The 26565-nt window shown below is 45.2% G+C and overlaps 1 protein-coding gene across 2 annotated transcripts in view; it reads left to right on the plus strand.

Annotated features, from left to right (window-relative positions):
* Positions 1 to 78: 78 nt before the first annotated feature.
* SELENOI (selenoprotein I) overlaps positions 79 to 26565 on the plus strand; it is a 40061-nt gene continuing 13574 nt past the window's right edge. For both annotated transcript variants that reach the window (XM_066626752.1, XM_066626753.1), the window contains exons 1-4: positions 79 to 195; positions 24510 to 24578; positions 24933 to 25041; positions 26418 to 26492. In XM_066626752.1, coding sequence (XP_066482849.1) covers positions 139 to 195; positions 24510 to 24578; positions 24933 to 25041; positions 26418 to 26492 — 310 coding nt within the window. In that variant the 5' untranslated portion in view covers positions 79 to 138. The remainder of the gene's footprint in view (positions 196 to 24509; positions 24579 to 24932; positions 25042 to 26417; positions 26493 to 26565) is intronic.

The raw sequence follows: 26565 nt of genomic DNA on the forward strand, positions 1-26565 counted from the left end.
GCGCGGTGACGTCACGGGTGGGCTGATCTGGGGCGGGAAGCGCGCGCGCGAGGCGGGCTGGGTAGTTGAGCCGGCGAGGGCCATTCCTGAGCCATTTGCGAAGCCGGGCGAGGCGAGCACAGCACAGCAGCCAGAGCCATGGGGGGCTACGAGTATGTCAGCGCCGAGCAGCTGGCGGGCTTCGACAAGTACAAGGTGCCTCTCGGGGGGAGGGGGTTGGCTGGGTGGAGGCGCAGGGGCGCCCCTGCGGGCTGGCGGCCGGCCGGCCGGCCGTGCGGCCGGCCGCTTCCTCCGGCTGTGCCCTCGCCTGCCCCTCGGGGATGGAGCTGCGGGCGGTCTCGCGCCGGAGAGCAGGGCTGGGCTGCTGTGCGGTGCCGGCGAGGAGCGGAGCCACATGGCCCCGAGCCCCGGCGCTGCTCTGCTGCCCAGCCCTGCCGGGTGCCGCCCGCGCGCTGCTGAGAGGCAGGTCCGCAGCCTGCCTCAGCCGGAGGCGCTCCGGGAGCACAACCGTGCGGGTGCGCTGTGCCGGCTGCGGCCAGGCTGGTGCCGCCCGCTCAGCCAGGCAGCTGCTCTCCAGGGACGGTTGTCGGCCCTTCCCGGGGAGGCTGCCAGGGGTAGTACTGAGGCAGGGACGTGTGGTGGGAGGTGAGGCAGAGCCTCCCCACTGGATTCCTTCAAGCGCTTTCACCTGTGAGGCACGGTGGGGGAGCAGGTGAGGCAGAGCCTCCCCACCCACTGGAGTCTTGACTCACACGCACAGTGCTTGGGTTGTGGGTGCTTGGGGACCTCCCAAAAGCAGCGCTTTTCAAAGGACTCCAGTGGGTGGAGAGGCTTTGCCTCACCTGCCTCCCCACACACCACACATCTCTGCCCTGAGGGGAAGGCTCTGCCTGTGTGCCACAGGCTTTTGGGGCTGAGTCAAAATGTTCACTGGCAAGGTTGCAGGTTTCAGGCTGCCCTGTTGGTGATGCCTTTCAGACACAGGTATGACTGGCACTCCTGGACAGGGTCATGTGCTGCTTTTTCTTGTATCCATCAATGAAACTAGTGGCTTCTTTTCAGTTTGGGCTGGCTGGATGAGTAGTCTAAGCCAGCAGTCTTCAACCTTTTTCATGCCATGATCTCAATATATAAAGTAAGAGACTGGGGAGTCCAATATTGATCTTGTACCCCCTCCCAAGACCCTATCCACTCACCCACTCCCTGTGGGTAATGCCCTCCCAGTGCTGTTCACTGTAACCAAATATACTTATTAAAGAGAACATAAAAAGTTACAGTGAAGCCTGCACTAGTGAAAGCTATTTTACCACATTTGCAGGATTGGGATACAATCTTCTGGTACCTGACAGGGTACTCCAGATGCCTCCCCCTTTACTTGGTGGTGCTCTAGTTTAGTGGTCTTTGGGTTTTTTTTATTCTTGTCAGTTGCAGCAACCCCACTTGGGTCCCAACCCCAAGGCTGAAGAACACTGGTCTAAACCAGGGGTAGTCTAAGCCAGACCTTATGTTTGACACCCATGATCTATACTGACTGTGGCCTTCCCATGGAGGGCCTTTTTCCCAGCTGTACCTGGAGATGCTGCTGCCAGGAACTGAACCTGAGACCTTCTGCTTGCAAAGGATCTGCCTTGCCACTAAGTTATGACCACTCCGAAGTCCTGGTGCCCAAGAACTTGAATTTTCTCCTCTCTTAGGTCCAGTGCTGCAAACTTCAGAGTCTGGGTTCAGAATGAATATTTTTCCATCCCCATTAATAATGATGATACAGCTTAACTCTGATGGTTGCCTAGGAAAAGCTGATAACTTGTAGGCTATTTCTGCTATAGATGGAAAGAGTCTGAATGAGGCAGTTAAGAGTGAAATCTGGACATTTAGCAGGGTTGCTCATCCTCTTGACCTTCCCCCTCCCCCAGACATTTGTCTATTTCCTTACGGATAAATGAATCTAAAACACTTTAAAGTCCTCTTTCTCTAATTCATACTGGTACAATTGGAAGGAAGGATTCACATGAAGCCAGGCATTTTAAAAAGTATGAGTCATTATCCCCAGGGAAGCTTCAAGCAGCTAACAACAGAGTTGCAAATTTATGAAGAGCTAAGTTCAGTCTCTGGAAACTTCAGGTAGGACTGGGGAAGAACCCTGTTTGAAGAGCCCCAGAAAGCCCCTAGCAGTAAATATAGGCAATACTAAACTAGTATTACCTAGTATTACTAGTATTAACTAGTATTACTATCGTATTACTAGTAAGACCAGTTGTCTTACTCCAGGCGTTCTCGGTTGTGAGTGACTGTAACATGGGTGGAGGGTTGCATAAAATATATTTTTCAGAAGTTGGGAGTAACAAAGTTTGAGAATCCTTCCTCTGAGCAATTCAGTACAAATACATTACAATGTCATAGCTTGAGTATTGTATCTATGGTGACTAGCAAGTCTTTTTTAGGCTACAGGGAGATATGATAGTTGTCTTCAAGTATCTGAAGGGATATCACTTAGGAAAAGGTGAGAACATATTGTCTGTGGCTCCTGAGGGCAGGACTAGAATCAATGTGTTGAAACTACAGGGAAGCAGATACAGATAGTTCCCAAGTTAGGAACATCCAGCATACAGATGTCTTAGCTTAAGGGCAGCCACACTGGTCCTTCAGTGCAGGCACAATCTGTCTGGCTTGTGCTGTCATGCCTGTGTGATAGCGCAGTTCCAATTTCCAGGCAAAACCTGAATGTATGTCAGGGACTACCTGTATAGGTTAGACATGTGGAAGAATTCCTCACTGCAAGAGCCACCTGGCACTGCCTTGTACAGTTGTGGGCTTTCCCTTGTTGGAGGCTTTTAGGCAGAGGCTGGATGGTCACCTGTAATGGATGCTGTAGTTGCCTATGCTGAGCAGAAGGTTGGACTAAATTACCTCTAACTCTGGGATTATATGAAAGTGACCCTGCGGTCCTCATGTGCTCGTTCAGCCTGTGCTAGTTTTTACCACTAGTCTACATTATTCTGCATTGATAAAGTGTGCTGTGAGTGGGAAGCACCCTAGGCAGGATATTCTGCCATGTCCCACTTTGTCATAGCCCCAGTCCAGTGTTTCTCAACCTTTGTCCCCCATCGTACCACTTTGGTTTTTTTAAAAAAATTTCAAAAACAACTATAAACAAATACACATAACACATAACACAAAAAACATAACACACTTCACTACACAACAAACACAAAGGATGCAGGAAATCATATATCATTATCATGTATCACTAAAACTAAAATCATTACATATCTTAATTCCTCTTCTAAATTTGCCTCTTAATATCATTTTTCATTCATCATACATGTGTCATATCATATCAAAGATTATATATGTAATACAATCATCTAAATGCCCTATCATATTTCTAAAACTTCATTTTCAACCAAGCATAAAAGGTTTTTTTTTCCCTTGCTCAATTTGTATCGGTTTTCATTGTTAATCCAAAACTTCTAAAAGTCTGTCCATTTCCGTCACATTCATTATTTTCTCTACTAATCCATTTTTCATTAGTGTTTTAGAATCCTTCCAATATCTAGCATATAAGATCCTCACTACAGTTAAAATCATAATAACTAGGTATACATCATTTTCTTTATAATATCTAAAATAATATAAAATTTGTTGCTCTAGTACGTTTATTATGCTTCCAGATCTGTTCCCATTGATGTATTGTGATATTATGGCCTATATTTTACGCCCATTTTATCATGCATTGTTTTACTGTTTCTTCTTACATCTCGAAGTCCAATAGTCCATCTTATAATGCATATATTAATTTTGATCTCAATCTTTCTTTAACATAAATGGCAACACCTCTTTTTTTATCTGAAGCCGCAAAAACTTCTCCTAACTTTTTATTCACCAACAATGCCCTATTCATTAGTCATCACGTTTCTTTTTACTAGCCTTCCTCTCTTTTTGTCTTTTTCTTGTTGCTATTGGTGAGTGCCTCTTACTCGCTCCTCTATGCTCTTCCCTCTCTGATTCATCTGTTGTTTCTAAATCATCTGATTTCTTTTCATCCTACTCCATTTCTGGTCTATATTCTTCTAATTCTTTTCTTCTCAATTTCTCTTTTTCCTTTTCTTCCTTTCTTATCTCATCTTTCATCACTGTACTCAAGAAGTTTTCTGCTTTCATTGTTGAATTTATATTATATCTCTGGAAAGATATTGAAAAAATATACCTTCCAGAGAAAGCCATCTGTATGGTATTTGCTTTTCTCTTAAAAATTTTGTCAGGTTTTCATATTTTCTCTTCTTCCTTACTCTCCATGGAACATGTCTCAAAATGGTGACTTTGTTATCATCCACTGTCCATCCTTTTCCTGTGAGGCCTTCAGTAATTTATCTCTGTGAAAGGTTCTGATGAATTTCACATGGATTTCTCTTGGTAATTCGTGTTTTCTCAGATAGAAAGTGCTCATTCTGCTCACTTAGTCTAATTCTTTAGATATCTCCTCCATCAGTGTCTCAATCCATTCTGATATTAATCTGACAATCCATCGCGATGTATCTTCTCCTTTCTCCTCTGGTATATTTTGTATCCTCACCACTCCAGCTGCACTATCCATCTGAATTTCCATTAACGTTGTCTCTGCAGTGTGCTGATTTTTTTCTATCTCCGATATTTTAGCTTGATCTTTTATCTTTTGTCCCAATCTCTCAATCTTTTGTTTATTTTCTTCTGATGTAATTTTCACCTCCATCTGTTCTCCAGTAAGATCATCTAATCGTTTAGTTAAGCATCCACAGTAGCTTGAGTTTGTACAGATTGGTTTGTTAGTTGCTGTACCATTGCCAACAGTTTTTCTATGTTGTCTTGCACAGTCTGTTTCCAGTCTTTCCCTTTCGGTTCCTCTTGTACTAATTTTCCAAGTCCCGTCTCCGATGCTGGCGAGCCTCGGACTTTCACTGTTTTGCCCACCATCTTTGTTCTTCCTTCCTTCTGTTCACAGTGTTCTTTAAGGCCACTAGATGTCCTCAGCATATTATCTTCCTTGCTTCAATTATAAACACAAATCCAGTTATTGCAATATCTTTTAAAATCCACTAGATGTCACTGGTGTACTGTTGTTTTATTTATATTTCTCTTACCTTGTTTATACTTGTAGCCTTGGCAACGCCATCCTCCGCAGAAATGTCAAAACATCCTGCCTCTCCTTCAGGCATTCCCAAACGATAGTAACAAACCAAGGCAATAAACACTCCAATACACAAACTTTTCAAGGACAGTTAATTTGTAATCCACTGACATTCAAAGTTGTAAATTTGTAGTTATATTGTCATATATCCATTACAAGCTTGGTAAATCTCTTCTACAAATTCTCCTCACGCAGATATACAGCTGGGGGGAAAAACCTTCCCCCCCCTCACAGCAAGAAAACAAATCAGGCAATCAAATTATTCAGTCCACGCCAGCCATACACAAATGGAATAACACTTACCTAAGTCTTTCAATGCTGGGGCCTTCAGCTGGATTTCAAAATGAATTCTTCACCGTTGCTGCCAAGATGGCTGAATCTCCTGGGAAAGCCCCCTTGGCTGGGCTTTATCTCCTTAGGAATCGTGCCATCAAGTGGAGGAGTTTGTCTCTCCTGACAAACAATCCTCGGATCTCCTCAGATCCGCAGTTTTTGGGGAAAAACAGAGTGCCTTTCAAGAGCTTGAGAAAAACATGTCTGCTCGGCTGCTGGCTGGCCCCTCCCCCCATTGTACCACTTTGCATGGTCCACATATTGGAACCACTATTGGAAGTAATTGGTAATGATGTCATCCAGGTTAGGAGGCCAGGTGTGATGTGACAAACACTAATAAGAGGCTCAGGGCTGGAGGGAGGGCTTTTTCAAGTGTGCTAAAACAGTGTGTTGGAGCTTTGTCCACTGAACCGAGCCTCCTACCACTGTTTGTCACTTCGCAATCTCACTGGCAGGTGTCCGGGTGACTCATGCAGCACTGGACACCACCTCACATATGACTAGTGGTATGCATACCAGCGGTTGAGAAACTCTGCCTAGTCAATATCGTGGGACATGAACTTGTTTGATGTGGGAGGGGCTACGCAAGTCACATCTCTTCTGTAAATAATCTCTGCACTGAGTTGCGTCAGGGTTACAACAGAACAAATCTCCACAGCATCAAGGGATTTCTTATCCCTCTCTGTCCCAGAGGCTCAAGGTATGTTGTGAGATTTTAAAAGAAGAAATACTCAAAAAAATTCAAACACAACCCACTTTCATTTGAAAACAACCTACCCTTGTCTAGTTTCAGCAGAAATCTGAGTTGCACAGAGCCCAGCTGTTTAGGACCCAATTAGCATGCAGACGTATTCCATGAGGTTCTGAGAAATGCTACAAAGAGCATAGAAATTGTGAGTGTGGTTGGATAGGAATTGACACTGGGTACATCCCTCAATTTCCTCTATGGCAAATGGTTTTCATGTTGAGGAAACCCTAAAACCCCAGAGGGAGGTAATGTGGGAAAGGGCGCCCTCTTTTGAAATTTTTGCTTCCTAGTGGCAAATGACCCCTTTTCAGACTGCTCCTAGCCACCCATGAGATTACTTTGGACCATGGGCTCCCTTGCTTTTTCATCTCCACATAGTGAGCTGCAGAGGCCTCATTTAGATTGCCCCAGTTACCAGGAGCAGTTGCTGTAGTAATCTCACCTTCATGTTATGAGTCTGTGAGTAACAGTTGTCAGACTAAACTATGGGTGCAGAGTAACAGCTTTTTAACTCAGTTGAGGTGATAGAACATTGAATTGGCCACTGCATAACTGAATTTTCAGGACTAGCCTCTCATTTGTATGAAATTTAGAAGAGGTTGCATCCCATGAATATTTTTTCTGATGGTTGTAGCAACTTGACTGTGCTGTTGGAGGAACTAGAAAGAAAGCTGCTTTGTATCTGGCTTGCAAATTTTCACATTACAGAAACTGTAGCATCTCTGAAACTCATGTACTTAGAAAATGTTACTACTGATATGTGAAATGAGGAAGGGTGCTTGCAAGTTCTAAAGAAGATCCTGCTAGTAAGAAAAACCAGCTTCTGGCTGAGAGATCTGTTGCACTTAGTTGACAGACCATCATTAGGGTAGACATTATTATTATTATTAACAGTATTTATATACCGAAAGTTCACAAAGCGGTTTACAAAGAAAATCAAACAAACAACTAATGGCTCCTTGTCCCAAAAGGGCTCACAATCTAAAAGGATGCAAAAGAACACCAGCAGACAGCCACTAGAAAAGGTAGTATTCTACCTGGTAGGCATGCTCCTCCGTGAAAGGGGGAGCCTCATTCTGGCCAAGTCCCTGCTCTTTGAGCACCTCTTACTTTCTAAACCTCCAGGTTGCATCTTTATGCTACTGCACATACCTCTGTGTAAGTCCTTCCTGTGTTGCTGGTTTGAGAGCTAACCCTGAAACAAGGAACGAAGCCTCTGGGGTAGCCTAATACTTAAAAAGAAGCAACATGCAATCCTCCCATAGAAGCAAAACTTCTTGATAAGAAAACCACCTTTAGACATTGCCAGCAATAATTCCTGTCCTCTTAAAGCATCCCAGAATCAATACAAAAACAACTCATCCAAGGCTGGACTGCAAAATGCTGCTACCTACTTTTCTTGAGGGATTGTGGATGAGAATTTGCTTCCCTGTCCTCATGTGCACCCCTTGCACATATTGAAACAAAGAGGTATTTTCTAGCAACACGACTGCTGAAAGTTCAGAGTCTAGACTGCCATTCTGTGCTACTCTTGCTGTTGTCCGTTGACTTTGTACTTTGGATCTGACTTCCATGTCAAAATGCAGAGTCCTCCAAGGTTCATTTCCTGTGTCAGTTAAGAGCTTAAGGAGTGTTCAGCAATCTTTTGAGCACTAGGACAAATGCTTGTTTGAATGTATGGGTGGTTCCAGTGGAGCAGATGCTGTACAAGACTGGCTGGATGCTGATGTTTCTCAGTCGTTTAAAATTTAATTCTCGTATTGCACTGGGGTTCTGGATATTCTTTTCAAAATCAGAAGGCAGCTGCTATTGATATCTTGATAAGCAGGATGAGTGTGTGTGTGACACAAGCACCAAATACTGTTGTTTCCATGAGCTGCATTTAGCATGTGTCCAAAAATCCACACACCACAAAATGTGTGTGCGTGTTTTATGGATGGCAAGTTTTTTAAGATGTGTGAAATGAGAATAGTTAAGCACTTCCCGGAGGCCAACTTGGATTTGTGGTGCTGCAACTTGAATCTCTGGCTCTGTGTGTGCATGCATGGACTTTGCTCTGTGGGCTAGGATCTGTGGAGCTATGTAGTATATCAAACCTAAATATCTTGCCATTGCAGAGAAAACAGTATGGTTGCTAAGATTCTTCCAGCCTAGGAATCTCGGAATTGCAAGCCCTGGGTTCGGTGTTTTTGCTAAATTCTCTGATGATGACTGCCTTTTGAAGCACTTGGAATGCCTTAGCAAGGGGCAGGGATGGAGAGGAAGTATGATAAGTGGGCAAAGTATGGGTTTTTGTTGAGATAAAAAAGGCATAATAAACAGAAAGCTTTGGCGAGCTCTTCTGGTTGATGACACTTTAGCAGATATTGGCTATGATTTAAAACTTTCCTCTGCAACCACATGTTGGAGTGTTGTATGTGCACGTGTGTGTAAAAAAAAAATCTGGAGTTCTGAGAACCTGCCTTCTCCAGAGATGTTTTCCACCCCCTTATCTGAATGTTCAGCTTAAAAAACAAACAAGTAAAATATTCCTGTAATTTTTCCCCTTTTCCTGTATGCCTTGAAAACAAATCAGCAGGTGCTTACTGTCTAGTTGTATTAAAGCTAACAATTATATAATACATTCAGTTGAATTTATGAATTCACAGGACATCTTCCTCCCATGCTCATGTGGCCCCTATTCCACAATGTTACTATTTACAAGACTAGCAAGACTTCTCTGCTTCTTATAGTTTAGTGCTGCAGTCCAGTATTCAGCACTTCTAGAGTTCTCTTGGGATTTGCAAGACTAAAAATAATCTGCTCCCCTTAGTGTACAACCTTGATGCGTGGCAAGCAGATTAACAAGAGATGTCTGGCAGTTGCTTTGAGAAAATAGCAGTAGTAAAAATTTGTAATGTCTCATTTGGTTTTAATTTCAGAAAGGTGTCAAATAAGTTACCCTGGATGTAGATTTCATCTCAATTGGCAGTTCATAGAAGAGATGTCTTTCCCCCATTCAAATACAGTTTTGGCTTGGAGAAAATCACTCAGGTGCCTTATCTGCAACTCAAACCAGTATTGAGTGCCTAGCTATAAATTCGATCTCTGCACATTCTTTTGGTGGGAAGAAGTAAGGCAAGTCTTCTTTCCTCCAATGCTTGCTTGATCTCTGGGGAAATAAAAAATGGTGTTCCAAAGAACAAATGTATGCAGGGTAAAGCAGGAGGGGAATAGTCAGTTCCCCTGCAAGTCAAAAGATGAGCCATGTTTGGATTTGGAAGTCTGAGTGAGCTGTTGGGACTTTTTTTTTTGGGGGGGGGGTTATTGTTACTTTGAAGTAGGAGTTAATAAGCAGTATTATGATAGATATAATATGAATTATGATAGATAGATATGATAAGACTAGGCATTTCCAGTTACGTATTTCCTGGAACGGGATGTGTATTTATTTATGAAAACCCTTATACCTGTGCTTCACAAACTTCTTAGCACTGTGACCCACTTCTGGTCCAAAAAGGTCTCCCCCACCTCCCCACTCACTACCTCCCCACTCCCTTGCTCCACCCTTCCCTGTTGCCTACCTGGGCGGAAGTCCAGCTGCTCATAGGCTATCTGACCAGTCCAGTGCTATGCTGGCAAAGTGGGTGCTTGCGCCATCTGGTACAAGGGTTCACAGCCACTCGGCGTGTCACTGGCTGCATCAGCCTGGTGGCACCCCAGCATGCCTTGTGCTACAGCGGCCAACACCCAGCCCACTCAAGCTCATTCAGGAGTGGGCACAGTGGGCCCTTTTTGTGACCCACCCACCAAAAATCTGTTCACAACCTACTGGTAGGTCATGCACGATCCACAGTTTGAGAGCCTCTGTCTTATATTCTGCATTCCCTTTATTGTAGAAGTATCCAGAGTGATTTATTACACATTTGAAAACAATTAACCTCAAATGAATAAAGCAGACTAGGAGCTTCAGATAAAGAACTCGGTCACCAGGCGTAAGGTGAGGTATCTGCCAGGACAAAGATGAAACAAAAAAAGTTTCAGTTGGCGATGAAAAGTGAAGGTGGTAGCTGAACAGACCACCGTGAGCAGGGAGTCCACAGCCTGAGTGCAGCAGTGGAGGAGGCCCTTTTGTATGTTCCCACCAGCTGTGCTTCCTAAGGTGAGGACACATTTGTAAAAGGATCTTTTCAGCTGATCTGAATGGATAGGCAGCTCTTTTGGGATAACCTGTTTGCATTTGTCTGGCCTTCAGTGTAATTGCTAGTGGCTTCTTAGAAATAGGCCCATGTTTTGTGTTCAGGGAAAGATGAGCTTGTCCCTGTGCTCAGCACTCAGCACCATTCAGCATGGCGGGGTAGACAAACAGGTCTAGAAAGGTAACCTGCGAACATACCCAGGAACTTTGGACAGTTACGTTTTCAGATTTTTGACCTTTGTTTTCAACAACAACAACAAAAAAAGCCTCTCTGGATCCTGCCACCCTAGACAACTAATCAGCCAGTATCCAACTTGGCAATTCTTGAACCAAGTGATTGAGTGGGTGGCTGCAATTTGGGCCCAAGCTTTTCTGGATGTGATGGTCTCGACCCTTTCCATTCTGGTCTGAGTGTGGGACAGAAACAGCCTTGGTCACCCTGGTTGGCGGTCCAGGCCAGGAACTAGAGAGGAGAACTGCATGTTTGTTTTGACGGACTTGTTGGCAGCACTTGACACTATCAGTGGTGATAGCCTTCTGGTGTTCCTGGCAGGGATGGGACTGGGAGGCACATTGTTAAAAAGGCTCCTACCTATTGGGTATGCCCTAGAAGGTAGTGCTGAGGAACCATTCTTTGATTCCTTGACTATTGGCTTAGGGGCCCTATAGAGTTCTATTTTGTCCCCCATCTGTTTCATACCTCTGTGAAGCTCCTGGGAGGTCATCAAGGGAGATGGTTTGGAGAGTAGGGCCATCAATATGCTCCCATGCAAGTCTCACTCTCATTTTCATCAGCTCCTGTAGAGACTGTGGAGGTCCTGAATCAGCATCAGGCAACTATGAAGGACTAATAAAGACAGATTTGGGGATGAGTTTACAGTTTGTTTTGGATGGGGTTGTGTTCCCTTGAAGGACCAGCTTTGCAGCTTGGGTGTGCTCCTGGACCAGGCTTTGCACTTTTGTACACAACCAGCACCCATGACCAAGAGTGCTTTGTCCATCTTTGACTGGTGCACCCAGATGCAGCCCTTCTTGAAGTAAGTTGCATCACTTCGTAACACACTCTGCCCAAGGCTGCCCTTGAAGATTGGCTTGAAGCTTCTACTGATGCAGAAGGCAATGACCAGGGTGCTGTCCAAGATCCAGTAGTCTGCATGTATTATGCCAGTGCTTGCCAAGCTGCATTTGTCTCCAGGTGCTGGTTATTATCTATAAAGCCCTGCATGGTTTTGCTCTGGACTACTTGAAGGACAGCTTCCTTCTACATCAGTCTGCACACATACTGCAATTGTCATCAGAAGTCCTATTCTGCCTTTCTTAGCTGATGCAAAATAGGACCTTCTTGGTGGCAGCTCCCCCTCCACTTTGGAGTTCTTTCCCTAAGTTGCCTGGCTGGCCCAACACTTTCAAGTAGGTATTTTGTTCTATCAGGTCTTTTTCAGTTTGTGTAATTTTTTGCCTGCTTAGTGTCATTTTCTTTCTTGTTTTGCTTGATTTATTTTCAATTGATTTGCAGTGATTTTTGTATTTTTCTTTACAGTTGTAAGTTACTTTGCTGGAACCAAAAGGCAGAGCACAAATCATAAAAAATCATATGGAAGACATATCTTCCTTATGTCTGTGATGGTTGTTGGCAAGATGCAGTCCTGTTTGACCATGAATTGAAAAGAGGGGTTTTGAATCTCCCCCTCAAATTCCTGGATAGGTCCAATAACCTTGTTCTTGACCTGCTGGCTGGTCGGCTTGCCTGGCTTGGCTACTTTTTCATTGCACTAATTTCCTCTTCTTGTGTTCCTGTAATGCGCTTCTGTGGCATGTGATGTGAAAAGCAGTCAGAGGCATACTGTAGAGGCTTGTTTTTGCTAAGTAGGCTACAGCGAGCTTAGGCACCCTGAAAAAGAAGCTGGAGCTTGGCCATAGATGGTATGGTCTCTTTTGCCAATAAGCCTCCTTCTCTGATTCAGGGGACTCCACTATGTGGGCTGTACGTCTTGCTCCTGCATGTTGGTGTTGTGACTAATAAAGGGTGTTTGGGGAGAGTTTTCAGTAGTGATGGTGATGTGACAAATAGTCTCTGTGTTGCTGCTACTATCCATCCCCTTCCTTTTGTTGCACAGCCCATCTCTCGTCATAGCTATAAACTTTCCTTCATTGGCAGAACCTGTTCCCTTTAGTGCCAGAGGAGACCATGTGTACAGACATCAGGAGCACTGAACTGTTTCTCCAACAGAGCCAACCCCTTGCTATCCTCTCCTGTCATCACTGTGACCAAAACTTTCTCCAGCAGCTCAGGGAAGGGATGTATTTAAAATGCACTTTTGGCTGCTGCCATCTTGCATAATTGAACAGGTTAGCTGTCAAGCATGTAGCTGATGCATAACCAATTTCTGGTGGTACTTCCTACTTACTTTGCAGGGTTGTCATAAGGATAGCAGCAAGATAATATATGTGAAGTGCGTATATGTGCATACATACATAGATATGTGAGGCAGGAGGTCTGGTCTGGAAGTTGAGCTGTCACCTTGCCTGAAAAAGCTAAGCAGGTTTGAATGGGAGACTGAGGCTGCTGGTGTGTCTGTGAGAACAGTGTAGAGCCGTGGTTCTCACACGTTAAGCACCCGGACCCACTTTTTAGAATAAGAATCTGTCAGGACTCACCAGAAGTGATGTAATGACCGGAAGTGACATCATCAAGCAGGAAAATTTTTAACAATCCTGGGCTGCAATCCTACCCATACTTATCTAGGAGTGAGTCCCATTTACTATCATTGTTAAAAGCATATACATAGTAGCCTGTTAAAAGTACATGTCCCCAAATACAGTCATGCACAATGGTAGCATCTAGTCTATATTCAAAATAAAATATTGAAATGAATGGGGACCCACCTGAAATTGGTTCACAACCCACCTAGTGGGTCCCGACCCACAGTTTGAGAAACATTGGTGTTGAGGAATCAGCAGACAAAAAAACAGATAACATTCTTGAGAGACCGGTCTGAAGCTTGCTTGCAGGTGCCCGTGAGAGCTTGGAAAGTGCAAGCTGGCACTCAGGATGATGACTACACTATGAAGGGAAACACCCAGAGAAATGGAGATTCTATAAGGTTGTCTCATGGAATTACTTGTAAAAATCTCATTGAAAAATGGATTAATGTTTAGCCTGTCTATGTAAACATCCTTGAGTCCATTGAGAGAGAGGATATTTAAATATCTTACTAATAAATTTAAAATACTTGAAAGCACTGTATACTTTGGGGCAGGCGGAGGGAAGAAGTAATTAAAATGTGTGGTAATGATGTGGCCGTCTTGATTCCAACTTTCCTGGGGTAGATCTTCATTCCTAAGCAACAGGTAGATATTAATGTAGCGTTCACTGCAATTGGGGGCTTTCTTTGAGGCACAAGCTGTGCCAGTTCCTCCTGCACACTACCAGTTGTCCTGGGTCTACTGAGGTCCTAGCAATGCTTGCCTGCTGAAAAATGGCATGAATTTCCCTCTGAGACTTTGCCCTTCTCAGGAACATCCTGATTCAGGCATGTGTTGCACTGTGATTCCCCACCACGGGGGACCTTTCCCTCCATGATTTCTGCAGTTCTGCTCTTAAAGCAGGGAAGAGGGGTTCCCCTGAATGAAAACCCCTTTTGTAAATAAATAAATAAAGAGGGGGACTTGCCTCTCTGTTTCCAAGCAGGAAGGTTCCCCCAGAAAAGGTCTATAAAGGTCATGGGGGTGGGTCTGATTGGAAGTTTTCCCAGGGCAGCCTTCCCATTAAAACCAGGGAAGGGAGCTCTGGAGTTTTCCTTGCAAGCCCCATCAATCACCTCAGCACTCTCACCCAGTAAAGGCAAGTCAAGTTCACTTCTGCCCCCCTCCCCCCACTATAGCTTCTAGAGACTGCAACAAGAATGATGATGGAGCATGACCCGAGGGAGGAAAGTGTCAGGAAAATTGCTTATACAACAATTACATAGGATTTTCTTCGTGGAAGGGGAAAAAAACAAACCCCACAACCATTCAGGGAACATTTACTCTGCATTTTGGGGTGTCTGTGCCAGTGTGCAATAGCTAGCCTTTCTCAGGGCAGTATGTCTTCAGGCCTCCCCCTTCCAAACCCAGCAGTAGTGGATCCAGAATTGGAATCTTTTCAATCCCATCTTTTCACAAGTATAGTTGTTAATTCTCTGAGGGGTAATCCCTTTTTTTGGGACTATTTTTGGTAGAAGATGACCTTGTCAAATGAACTCAGGCTGCAATCCTAGCCTTACTTTCCTGGCAGTAAGCTCAATTGAACACAAGAATTACATCTGAGTAGACATGCATAGGATTGGGCTCTCAGGCTACTAGAAATCCAACATGTCTGTGGTGGGCCCCACACATGAGGCCATGGCAAATTGAGCAGAGGACCACCTTCAAAACTTTGAGGTGGGTGGTGGTGAAATAGCACCCCCAAAAAATACCAGTTTATTTTTTATTTGTAAAAACTGAAGTTTCCAGTGAAAGCACGTGTCTCAAGACAGACATTTACGTAAATAAAATCACCGAAAATTTTTCATTGGATGAATACTTTCACTGGAATGTGTGAAGCTGATTCGGATAAGGTAAACTGGACTGCTGTGATCTTTCATGTATGACTTGGACCGTGTTGTGACTATTCTTCTTGCTATAATACAACTGCTGAAAGTTAAAAGGACGCTGCTGTGTATGCCTTTCTTTCTTTGCATTCTGCCTTGAAACTGGGACACACCCAAAGGTCCCCTTGCAAACCTTAACAGAAACCATTTGCAGTATCTGTATTTATTTTGTAGGAATCCATAATCAACTGAAGGGTATCATTTGCTAGTCCTAGGAGATTCCTCATTTTTCTGAGAATGGTTAAAGCCAGCAGAATGATGAATGATTGTGCACCAAGAATGATTGTGCGCCATCAGGTCTTTGCCATGCTTTATAATGCACACAAATGGGCAAGCATTGAGCTGCAAATGGCTCTCCCCAGAGCTTGCTGCTTGGCAGGAACAACCTTTTTGTGCAGACATGTTAATAGGCTGCTGTGATGTAGTGCTGCTCCAGAGGAAGAAAAGTCAGGGTTTGGCAAGGCTTGCACCTGAATAACTCCTTCCTACCCATCTCTCTTGAATGGAAGGGGATGTAATTGCCTCTCCCTTTAATTAGCAGGAAGAAGTCCTTTCTTGCATGCAGGGTTAGCTGCATTGCATCAAATGTGACTGAAGGTATTTTTGCCCATGAAAAGTAAGCCACATATACCAAGTTTCTTGCCTATACAAGTCTGAGGAGAAGGATCCCTGCCAGCTTGCTGTGCTTTGCGTAGGGCATCCTGATGCCAGAAAGTTGTATTCTGTAACAGTTCTGGTTTTTGCAATGCTGTCTTGCCCACGCACTTTCATGTCCATTGTTGTACCCAGAAGGAGGAAAAGGGGAGGGCATAAAATTCTTTGGAGTCCTGCACCCTATACATTATTATTGTAGTCTGGTAGCTTGGAACATGTGCAAAAGTCAGGCCTGGAGCAGCTCAGCTCTGACTTGGAAAGAAAAATGAGAGCCAATGGGTACTTGCTTGGGCTGGTTTTGGGGGTCATTGGTTCTGGCAGTACAGATGGAGCAGCATTATGCTTGCAAGCTGCTTTTCTCTAGCAAACCTGCTGGCATCCTTGAGTCCCTGGTAAACCAGGAAACCTGTTCTAACTTTTTCTTTTTTGCTGCAAGAGAGCCCTGAAGAGCCTGTGTGCTCCAGTCTAAGTTGAGAGTTGCTCAGTAGCTCAGTTTAGGCACCCCTCGCGTAGGCTTTTTATCCCCCTTATGTTGATGGCCACATACAGTCAGACCACAGAGGGTTCCGTTCTGGACTCCCCATGGATGATAATAATAATAATAACTGGGTATTTATATAACGCCTTTCTGGTCATCAGATTACTCCTCTGACTTTATTCAAGGCGGTTTACATAGGCAGGCTGTTTCTAAATCCTGAGGGGATTTTTACAATCATGGAAAGGTTCTGTCTAGCAAGAACCACACAACATTTCAGATGGATCTTTCTGGTCTGGTATCACTTCTGATCTCCAGTTGCCTCCCACACAGGCTGACAAGCAGCTCCTTCATCTCTCATATGAAGGGCAGCCTAGAGGCTTCTTTGCTCACACCAAAGAGCAGGTGGAATAACTCTGCCCAGCTTGTCAGCTGCTTCAAGGTCTCGCCATTGCCGGAGCTGCTGGTGGCCTCAAACTGGTGACCTTCCAATGTTATCTTCAGGCTAACGGAGGCTCTACCCTCTAGACCAGACCGCCTGCCCACATTTAAATCCTGCCCACTGGAATCCACATTTAAAGCCTTTAAAAAAGCGCCAAAATCGGGATTCCTATTTTTTGGGGCCAAACCATGCCATTTCCAAGCCTGTGTAGCTGTGTCTAGCACTGAAAGACCCACTTCTGGGTCATATGGAGGTTTCGTTCTTCTTCCAAGCTTACCCCAGGATGCACTGCAATGCATTCAAAATGGTTCAGTTTGGACGCAAAAAAGTAGGAATCCTGATTTTAGTACTTTTTTGTTCTTGAGGGCTTTAAATGTGGATTCCAGTATCCACTGGCATCCATGGTGAATCAAATTTGCAGATGCCAGACCCACGGATATTGCAGTCCAACTATACACACTGACAAGCTTTCTGAATGAAACCTGGTGCTTCATCTTGTTAAGAAGAAATTGAATCAACCTCTTTTCTTCTAGGATCTGCAGAACATTTAAACACATCTACAGATGACCAGAATCCAGAGAAAAGGCCGGGTGGGTGGGTGAGATTTCAGTGTCTTCTGAGTGCTGAGTGAGCAAAATCAGCACGATTGATACAGCTCTGAAATATAATTTTTGGGGCTTTCAATTATAAGAAGGCCTGTATGGGAGCCATCTGTAATTGATGGCTGCCTTAGTGCTTGTTTGGTTTTCCTCCTTGGCTTGGTACTCTTGTACCTTAGCAGGTAGTGGTAGGTTTGGAACTGAGGCCAGTGATAGGTGCGTAACCTGGAGGGTGATCATATGAATGTGTGCTTGAACTTTGGGAATGGAATAGTCTTTGATCTCTGAGCATGTGCAGAGGATTTTTTGCTCATCTTGGGAGAGAAGGGCATATCACTTGGAGTGACTTCAGGCAGACTTGAACTTTGGCACTTTTGGCTTAGAAAGTTCCCGCAGCTACTATGTGTTTGCGTCTTTTAGTGGTAATGTGATTTCCCCCATCAATGTAAATGGCATTGGTGAAAGATGCAGCCCTAGAGTTGTCTTTGCAGAAAAGTGAGACTGAGGTGGGAGTCTCAAGTGAGACTGAGACCAATGCTTCTAAACTTTGGAAATTAGGAATGTGTCTGGCAGCAGGTGTTCTTGCTGTGGGGCTCTGTAACCAGAGCAAGAACTTAGGTAATGGGGTCAGTAGCTACTTGATATGTGCTTGAGAGATTTCAAAAGTAATTATGCACCTGTCTCCTGGCAGGTGAATCTCAGGCATGCCAGGCAGATTCTTTTGCCTTCTGCTTATTGTCAGAAAATAAGCCTGTATTTGCAGATCAGTTTCTACACACACCATTTGAAAGGTGTGTTTTTCAAGGGGAAGCAGACAGGAAAGGGTACAGCATGGCAACCTATCCTGGCCATTTTTACTATGTTACAGCTTGACTGATAGATTCTCTGCCCCTGGTGGTAGTATGAGCATTGACCAGGCCCAAAATGGGGTAGGGCATGGAGAGCACCCTGCTAAAAGAATGGGTAGCAGAGTGGGCCACTGTGCTGCTTTCCGACTGGCCAGCATAACGTCCCGTGACTGTGCAGGCTGTCACCTACGTCTAGCTGCAGGGAAAGTGGGCCAGCAAGTGGTAGCTGGCCTCAAAGTTTGGGGCCTTTCTGGCAGCAGGGGGGGGGGAGTGAGCAGGGCAGAAACAAGGGCTAGGGGAGCACAGATGGGGCAAGGAGACCCTTTTGGGCTTCCAAGAAGGGACAAGAGTCAGTGCCTGACTGGGAGAGGGGCCAAGCTGGTTGTCAGGGACCAAAGAGGATGGGGCAGGTAGGGGGAGAGAAAGCAGCCCCATGACATGCCCTCCCATTCAGGAGTCTAGGGTGGAACCATTACCAAGCCTTCCAACGGATTGTGTGCTTTAGGATGAGACCAGGGCAGGCAGTGAGCCCCAGCTCCTTCCCCATAGGTAGTGGACAAACTGATAGCGCAGTTAGCAGATGGCTACCTCCAGAGGCTCTTCCCTGGACTGTAGTACAGGTGGAGCACTTCTAGGTAAGCCTGGCAGGGAAGGACCTAGAAGGGGCATGGAGAAAGGTCCAGTTAACCCAAGGGTGGAGGACTAATCACTCCCACTTTTTGTGCTGTATTTTTACTGGACTACATCAATGGTGCTGCATTGCACCGTAATGTCTGGCCTAGGGATGAACACCTTTGAGAGTTCCCTGGAGGTGGAGATGGTAGGTGGATTCAATGGTTTTCTCTAACCTAGGATTAGCTGGTGTGTTGAAGCCAACACAACATAAGAACAGCCCCACTGGATCAGGCCATAGGACCATCTAGTCCAGCTTCCTGTATCTCACAGTGGCCCACCAAATGCCCCAGGGAGCACACAAGATAGCAAGAGACCTGCATCCTGGTGCCCTCCCTTGCATCTGGCATTCTGACTTAACACATTTCTAAAATCAGGAGGTTGCACATACACATCATGGCTTGTAACCTGTGATGGATTTTTCCTCCAGAAATTTGTCCAATCCTCTTTTAAAGGCATCCAGGCCAGATGCCGTCACCACATCCTGTGGCAAAGAGTTCCACAGACCAGCTACACACTGAGTAAAGAAGTATTTTCTTTTGTCTGTTCTAACTCTCCCAACACTCAATGTTATTGGATGTCCCCTGGTTCTGGTGTTGTGTGAGAGGGAAAAGAGCATCTCTCTATCCACTTTATCTTTCCCATGCATAATTTTGTATGTCTCAATCTTGTCCCCCCTCAGGTACCTCTTTTCTATACTGGAGAGGCCCAAACACTGTAGCCTTTCCTCATAAGGAAGGTGCCCCAGCCCAGTAATCATTTTAGGACGCAATCCTATCCCCTTATGTCAGTGCTTTCCAGCACTTGCATAGCGGTGCCAAGGGGAGATGTGCTGCATCCTGCAGTTGGATGTCACTCACGGAGGACTCCTCAAAGTAAGGGAATGTTTGTTCCCTTATCTCAGAGCTGCATTGCCCTTATGTCAGTGCTGGAAAGCACTGACTTAAGGAGTTAGGATTGCGCCCTTAGTCGCTCTCTTTTGCACCTTTTCCATTTCCACCAGTCCAGGTGTTCAGTGACAGATCTCCCTGGACCTGGAGAGTTCACATACCCACCACAGGAAATGCCCAGCAATAGACTGTCCTCCATGAACTTGTCCAATCCCCTCCTAAAGCCACCCAAGGTACGGGAGTGAATTTTGCAGGCTAATTATAAGCTGTCTGAAGAAGTTGTTCTTCTTCTCCATCATCCAACTTCATTGGATGACCTCTTGTTCTCGGTTGTAGCCAAGCAGCCCCAGAGCTGGGAAGGGGTCAGCAGCTTGCTTCTCTCCCACACGTTTGCGCTGTGTGCTCCAGGGCTTCAACACATCCTTCTTATGATTCACCATGGGAATTCTGGCCTATCCTCCAGGGGGGCTGCCTAGACCAGAGGTTTAGTCGTCGTCATCCCCCCCACCACCACCATTGCTCCAGTAAGTTTCTGGTCAAGATGTGACACGGTCGCCAGCAACAGCAGTTTCACAACAGTCTGGTTGCAGTTTCCTGGATGAAAGGAACAGAAAGTAGCACTTTTAAGCACTGGACACTGACAACAGAGCACTGTATGCATTGTCTGGATTTTAGCACTTGCATTAAGTGATGTACTGTAGAGTGGAGTGCAAATTGCAGATTTAAAAATCTCCTCCTTTGATGGTACAGAAGGAAAAGGAGTGTGTGGAGAAAGGGCAGGAAGTTAAGGACCACACCTCCTGTAAGAACCTGAGAGGGCAGGTAAAGGGGTCTCAGGTGTCTGGATAGTACACTGTCCTCCATTTTATAATGATGCTGCATTTTGCCATACGATTAAATTAAAAACAGTCCTCCGTTGTCCTGCAGGCAGTGTTGCATCCAAATTCCAGCAACATAAAGCTGCTTATGATCTGAGAACGGAGTGAAGAACCCCTCACAACGTCATAGAATGCAGCTCTGAATATATGCAACCCTGTACCGCACAGCTTTTGGGGATTGCCAAGCACACCACTGTGTTCCACATTATTTTCCCCCAGCGTAACTTGCTCTTTGATGTGAAGTGGAATTACTGGAAGTTCTTTCCCTCTCAGTCAAACGTTGCTGCTTTCTGCCTTTGAAGTGGTCAAAGCAATGGGAAACATGAACCAAGAGGACATGTTTGCTGCTCAGTAATAACCCCTTTGGATTTTTAGACTGGGCTGGCAACAAGATCCCACCACTAATGTGTTTAGTTCCACTGCTATCTCATTCATTTGGTAGTTTCAGTTCATTTCTGTTCATAGACTGAACACAGCGATTTAGGAGGTAATGAGATTTCAGTTAATGGAGCTGGATATTTGGCAGATCTTTCAATCCCATTATCTTCGTCTCTCTTATAATTAGAAAGAGGCTGGTCTGACTGTTTGGAGTCAGTGGGACACGTGTTCGTGTTGGATCAAGCCCTAACTCTCAGAATGGAAAGTCACCAGATGGTCATTGAGTTCAATGCCTTACTTGGAAGGAGAGGCCATCCACCCGCCAGCTACCTCCACCAGGCAACTACTGGAATCCACAACACCAGAAGCAGGAAGCAGCTTTCCATGGTCCCTCTGCTGGGAAGCTCTATTCTAGCTCAGGAAGGGAGAAGTCCCAGAGTGACCAGGAGTGTTTCTTCCCAGCTCCAAGAATGGGAAATCAGCCAGATCCTAAGTGAGTGGAAAAGGCTACCCCCAAGTTGAGCAGGCGTACAGGTTCACTACCTGAACCAGCACCCTGCCTGAAGTTAGACCAGCTCCTCAGAGGATGGAGGGAGATCCCTTTGCTGACTTGAGTGGACTGCTGCTGATGTCCCAGGATGTGACTGGTATATCAATCTTCTCTGTAAGCCAGATATTTTGTGCCTCTGTAAGCTCCATTACTTTTTCAGCTTATAAATAGTAGTAGTAGTTGAGAACTGTAGCTTTCTGCACTGTATTTATACAGTGCCAAACACGTGCTTGGAAATAGTCTAGCAACCCTTGGACGCTTTCAATAGATAACTGTTGATTTTAGACTCCGATAGCTATTGATTTTAGGGTCAGCTACAGCGTTTGTGAAGCTGGAGATAGACAAGCAAAGTGGAGGGTCTAGAAGGTTGTCCAGTGGGACAACTAGCAGGTTTGCTGTATTTGCATAACTTCTGCAGGTTACAGAATTTAGGCTATATTTGCATTGAGCCTTGGCTTTTTTTTATTTGCTGAGCCCATCTTGCATAGAATTCTGGCTCCAGGCAAAATCACTTTAATTTTGTAGCTTGAAGCTCTTAACAGCTCACAGAATTGCATCCTTCCCTGTGATCAGGTGACCTGTTCCCCTCCCCCAAGCATCTCCAGCATGGCCAGTTCAAGCTGCAGGCTGTTTATTTTTCAGTTGTGCAGACTTGAGCAGCAGGGCTTGGATTATGATTGGGAAATCTGACAGCTTTTGGGCAAAACCATCAGCAAGCCCAGGGTGGTGGGCAGGGGGAGGGGGGAGAGCTGTTCTCAGGAAACTCACAACAGCATCATCTTTGTATCATGAGGAAAAAATCAAGATCAAGTTATTTTGTAGGAATCCTGAAAGAATAATTGTGTTCTCTGCCAAGGAAGAGAGTAGGTCATTTATTATAAGATCATTTAAATATTATCTTGCAGGAAGAAACATGCATTGGAGGACTAGAAACATCTCTAGTTCAATTAATTACACCTTCTGAGCAATGTGCTTTTGTTGCTAAGATAGCATGAAACTTGAGCCATCACAGGCCATGTTAGACCAGAACTTGGCAAGTTCTTACCTTTTGGTTCACAAGAGATGCAGCAAGGCAAACTGTCGAAACACCATGGCACAGAAAAGACCATTCTTTTTTGCTCTTGGGTCTTGTGCCTGAGGAAGAGTTATGTTTTTTTGTGCTGCCAAGCCCATTCTTTCTCTTCATCTATGCCAGCCTAAATGCCTGCTTGTTCAACCCCCTACCTCTAGATGAAGGAAGATATTTCACCTATCTCTAAATGATGTCGCATTCTAGGAATCTCGCTCTCCTGTGTGCATGCATGGAGGACCAGCTGGCCACGATTGCTCTTGCAGAGACAGGAGAGTTGATTGCACCAAGTTTAGCATTGCTGCTGCTGGTCTTACCAGTTTCTCTCTTATCTCTTCTTCAACTCCAGGATCTGCCTGGCCACCCCAGAAACTAAGCAAGAAGAAAATGGTGTTTTGAGACATTGAAGCAGTTCCAGAAAAAATCTTCACAGAAAATCCAAGCTGCATTTGTGCTAGGAGTATAGATGTGTGCATGTACACACAGGGTCAGTCCTATGATGAAGCAGGTCCCTACAGGCAGTACATTGTCTGCCAGTTCTCCGGGGGGTTTTGAAACCTTTCTCCATCTCTCCCTTCTGGTTTAGTCTGTTGTAACTAGTTTGGCAGGAATACAAAGGTCTGCTTGTAGCACCCTTGTATTTAGTCCTTGGAGGTCTTTTGGATTTCTCTTTTGGCTGTATTCTAGTCTCCCTTGGAAACTTGAAGCCCCAGTTAGTAGTGCAGGGTGATAGGAAGGAAGTCTGCAAATGTGGAGTGCATGTTGCTTGACCCAAAGCTGGTGCTACCCTTTCTAGCTCTCATCTCCCCGTTTGAGCAACCCAAAGTTCAGTCATGCCTCAGCCAACCTTCTGTGATTCTCTGTGTCTACCACTACGGTTCCCCATCTCCCAAACAATGCTCCCAAAATCTCTTTTCCTGTTCATCAGCAGTGACTTGGGCCTCATCAGTGTACACATGACAGGGGGGTGATTTGCCCCTCTGTGCTTTGCTTTTTCCCAGGATTGCCCCAAGGCTCTGAAGGAGCCACTTGTTGATGGCACTGCAGGTTTTCAGTGCAGCTAGGACAAAGGAGTGGAATATAGACAAATGGACCATTTCTGCTTCTCAAAATCTCTTGCTTTGTGTCTGGAATTACTGAAGAAGTGAAGTGTGAGAAGTTTTCTTTGTCCATTGACTTTCTAGAAAGGCCATCTCTTGGCAAAAGAGAAGATGGCTCAAAGAGTTGGCTCTGACCCAGGGTCTGATTGCCCATCTCAGTCTGGGATGCACCTCACTGGTCAGTAATGCAAGTGATGTCTCAGAGTCACAGTGGACAGAGAGGTCCAGTGGCCTCTGGGTGAGGGGAGTTAAGCTCCATGGAGATGTGGGCAGCTATGTCTGCAGTGTCTTGGTGCAGTGCCCTGTGGGTACTATGATTCATGTGCCAACAGTTTTCAGCACCTTTGCGGTTTTTCTTTAGCATAAACAGTGTAAAGGAAATATGTGCTACATTGTCTTTTTACAAGTACTTTTCCAATAAAAATTTCCACATAAAACTTCATATTGGTTTACACTTAAACCAATTGGTAACACTTAAACCATGCTTGAATAAATGTTTGGGTCTACTGGGAAATAAAATTAATGTGAGGGACTCTTTTAGTGTCTATGTATATTTAGTAAACATGCCAAAGGAGATTATGCTCTGTTTAGGACATTGGGGGAAAATGCCAGAACGTCCACATCCCTGGATGTCAGTTGGCCTTATCATGGTTTGGGTACCCAAATGAGGGTCTCAAATATGAAATTGAGTATCATGGGGCAGGTTGAGGAATTCAGTCCTTCAGGTACCCTGAAGTCCATGGTCCCAAGTCATGTAGTTCTTGTAAGGTTTCCAGGAATGCTGCCCCAATGCTCGGCAAGGCAGAGAGGCCCTGGCCTTCTGTAAGCCTTTGCAGGTGGGCTTGCTGGAAGACATGCTGCGGTTCCACCTAACCATTGTCCCGTTTTGTCTCCTTCCCAGTACAGCGCTGTGGACAGCAACCCCCTCTCCCTGTACGTGATGCATCCATTCTGGAATACGGTGGTGAAGGTGAGTTGTCCTCTTGTTTGGCTCCCACTTTTTGAGTGTGCCTCCCGCACCTGAAGTGGGTCTGTTTACATCCTCTGTCAGTGAAGAAACCTCCAGAACACTTTCTGATTGATGTGACCTCTGCCTGTTTCAGTGTGTGACTAATGCAAACGTTTGTCCTCTTTGTGAGGGCTTAATTGTTTGGAGATGCAATCGCTTTGTGGCCTGGAGTTCTTGTGCTACCCAGAGTGATAAGTCAGAAATGCGACCCTTCTCTAATGCTCATAACGGTCACATTTTCCTCCCTCGAAGGGAGTGACTGTACATGCTGATTAACGTGGGTTTTCTGCATGTGTTCTTACTGCTTTCCTATAGATTTTCCCTACGTGGCTGGCCCCAAATTTGATAACGTTTTGTGGCTTCCTGCTGCTTGTCTTCAACTTCTTCCTCATGGCATACTTTGACCCTGACTTTTATGCATCTGGTAAGACTTCTTAAAAAAAGAAAAAGATAAAAGCGTATTCGTTTGTGGGCACAAGGCATAAGAGATGTGATTTGCATGTTCCTGTCATTAGTGGAATCTGCCTTGCTTCTCCCTTTCTCAAGTTTCAATGTTTGAGCTGTGTGAGAAATGCCCTTGTTCGGGGGGGGGGGGGGGTCTGTATGTATGTCAGATATTAGGTTTTGCTACCAGCCTGCTTTTGCAGTGGGTGGGAAGCTAGGCCCATTTCCCTTCATACTCTGCTTCCTACTCCTGCCTGAATCAAAAAGGGGAGGGAGGGTGTCACGGGAGTGGAAGTTGGGGTACGTAAGTTACAGCAATATCTTAAGATGGTTAGAATTAACATCCGAAGAAGATTGTGCATGTAGAGGTGCTGCTGGCTGCCTGGCAGGAAATTCTGGGGGGGGGGGGATGGGGATGCTCCAGTGGAATTCTGAATCCAGATTATTCCAGAGGAAAAATTTATGGTTGGTGTTAAAGTAGAGGTCTAAAGGAACATCAAAGCTGGAAAACTGTAAGTTTGGGAAATCAGACCTGCCTCATGTCCTAAACAATATCTTTTGGGCTCCAGGGAGGAACTTGAAAGAGATACGGCACATTGGACACAGCTGTGTAATCATGAGAAAGTGTGAAAGGTTTTCTCTAAATGTTCAGGGGATGTCTAATTTTTTTATAACAGGTCATGAGGCACATTTCATGTCATGAGGGACAATTATGAGGCATCAGGCAGAAGGAAGCAGGCGACCTCGTGTGGCCGACAGTGGTGGAGCAAGAGCAGTCATGGGATGCTTCTCTACCACATTGCCTTGTCATGAATACAGTGGCTGAGTAATCAATGAGTGCAGGGGTGAATCGCATTTAGAGGCCTTCTGTGTGCCCTGCAAGAAAGTTTTGAGGAGTGGGACTCCTGGATCTTCTGCCCACCAGTATGACAGGAATCCAAGCCTTTTTTTGGTAATCGGGACAGAGCAAACTTGTTGCCTGTGTACTTGGAAATACATGAGAGGAGACCAAGAGGCATCCAGGGCGCTCTCTTTGATGATACAGATGTTTTGCAGAGAAGGTAGACAGGCTGGCACATTTGCCAACTCTCTGGCATGCTTTGGGGGCTGTCCTCTTAAAGGTGGATTGCATTGTTTGGAACTGGGCTAGTGGTAGCTACTTGTTTCATTCAGGCAGATAGATGCTTGCTGACACATACAAAAGAGGCAGCCTAATGGCAGTGGGATGAATCAAAGGTCAGTGGGTGCTGAAATGATGGCCCCTGTTCTTAACTGCTGCAATGTCCCATTTGTATTGGAAAGCTGTGTGTTACACTGGGCGGTATTTTGTATAGACTCTCAGTTTTCTTTCTGCAGCACCGAATCATGAGCACGTTCCAAACAAAGTGTGGGTCACAGTGGGTATCCTCAATTTTGTCGCTTACACACTAGGTAAGAACTGAAAACTTCTTTCTCTGCATGTAATTATGTATGTGTGGGTGGGGTGGGGAGGTAGGCATGTAGG

This window comes from Tiliqua scincoides, chromosome 1 (genome assembly GCF_035046505.1).
Source record: "Tiliqua scincoides isolate rTilSci1 chromosome 1, rTilSci1.hap2, whole genome shotgun sequence".
NCBI lineage: Eukaryota > Metazoa > Chordata > Lepidosauria > Squamata > Scincidae > Tiliqua > Tiliqua scincoides.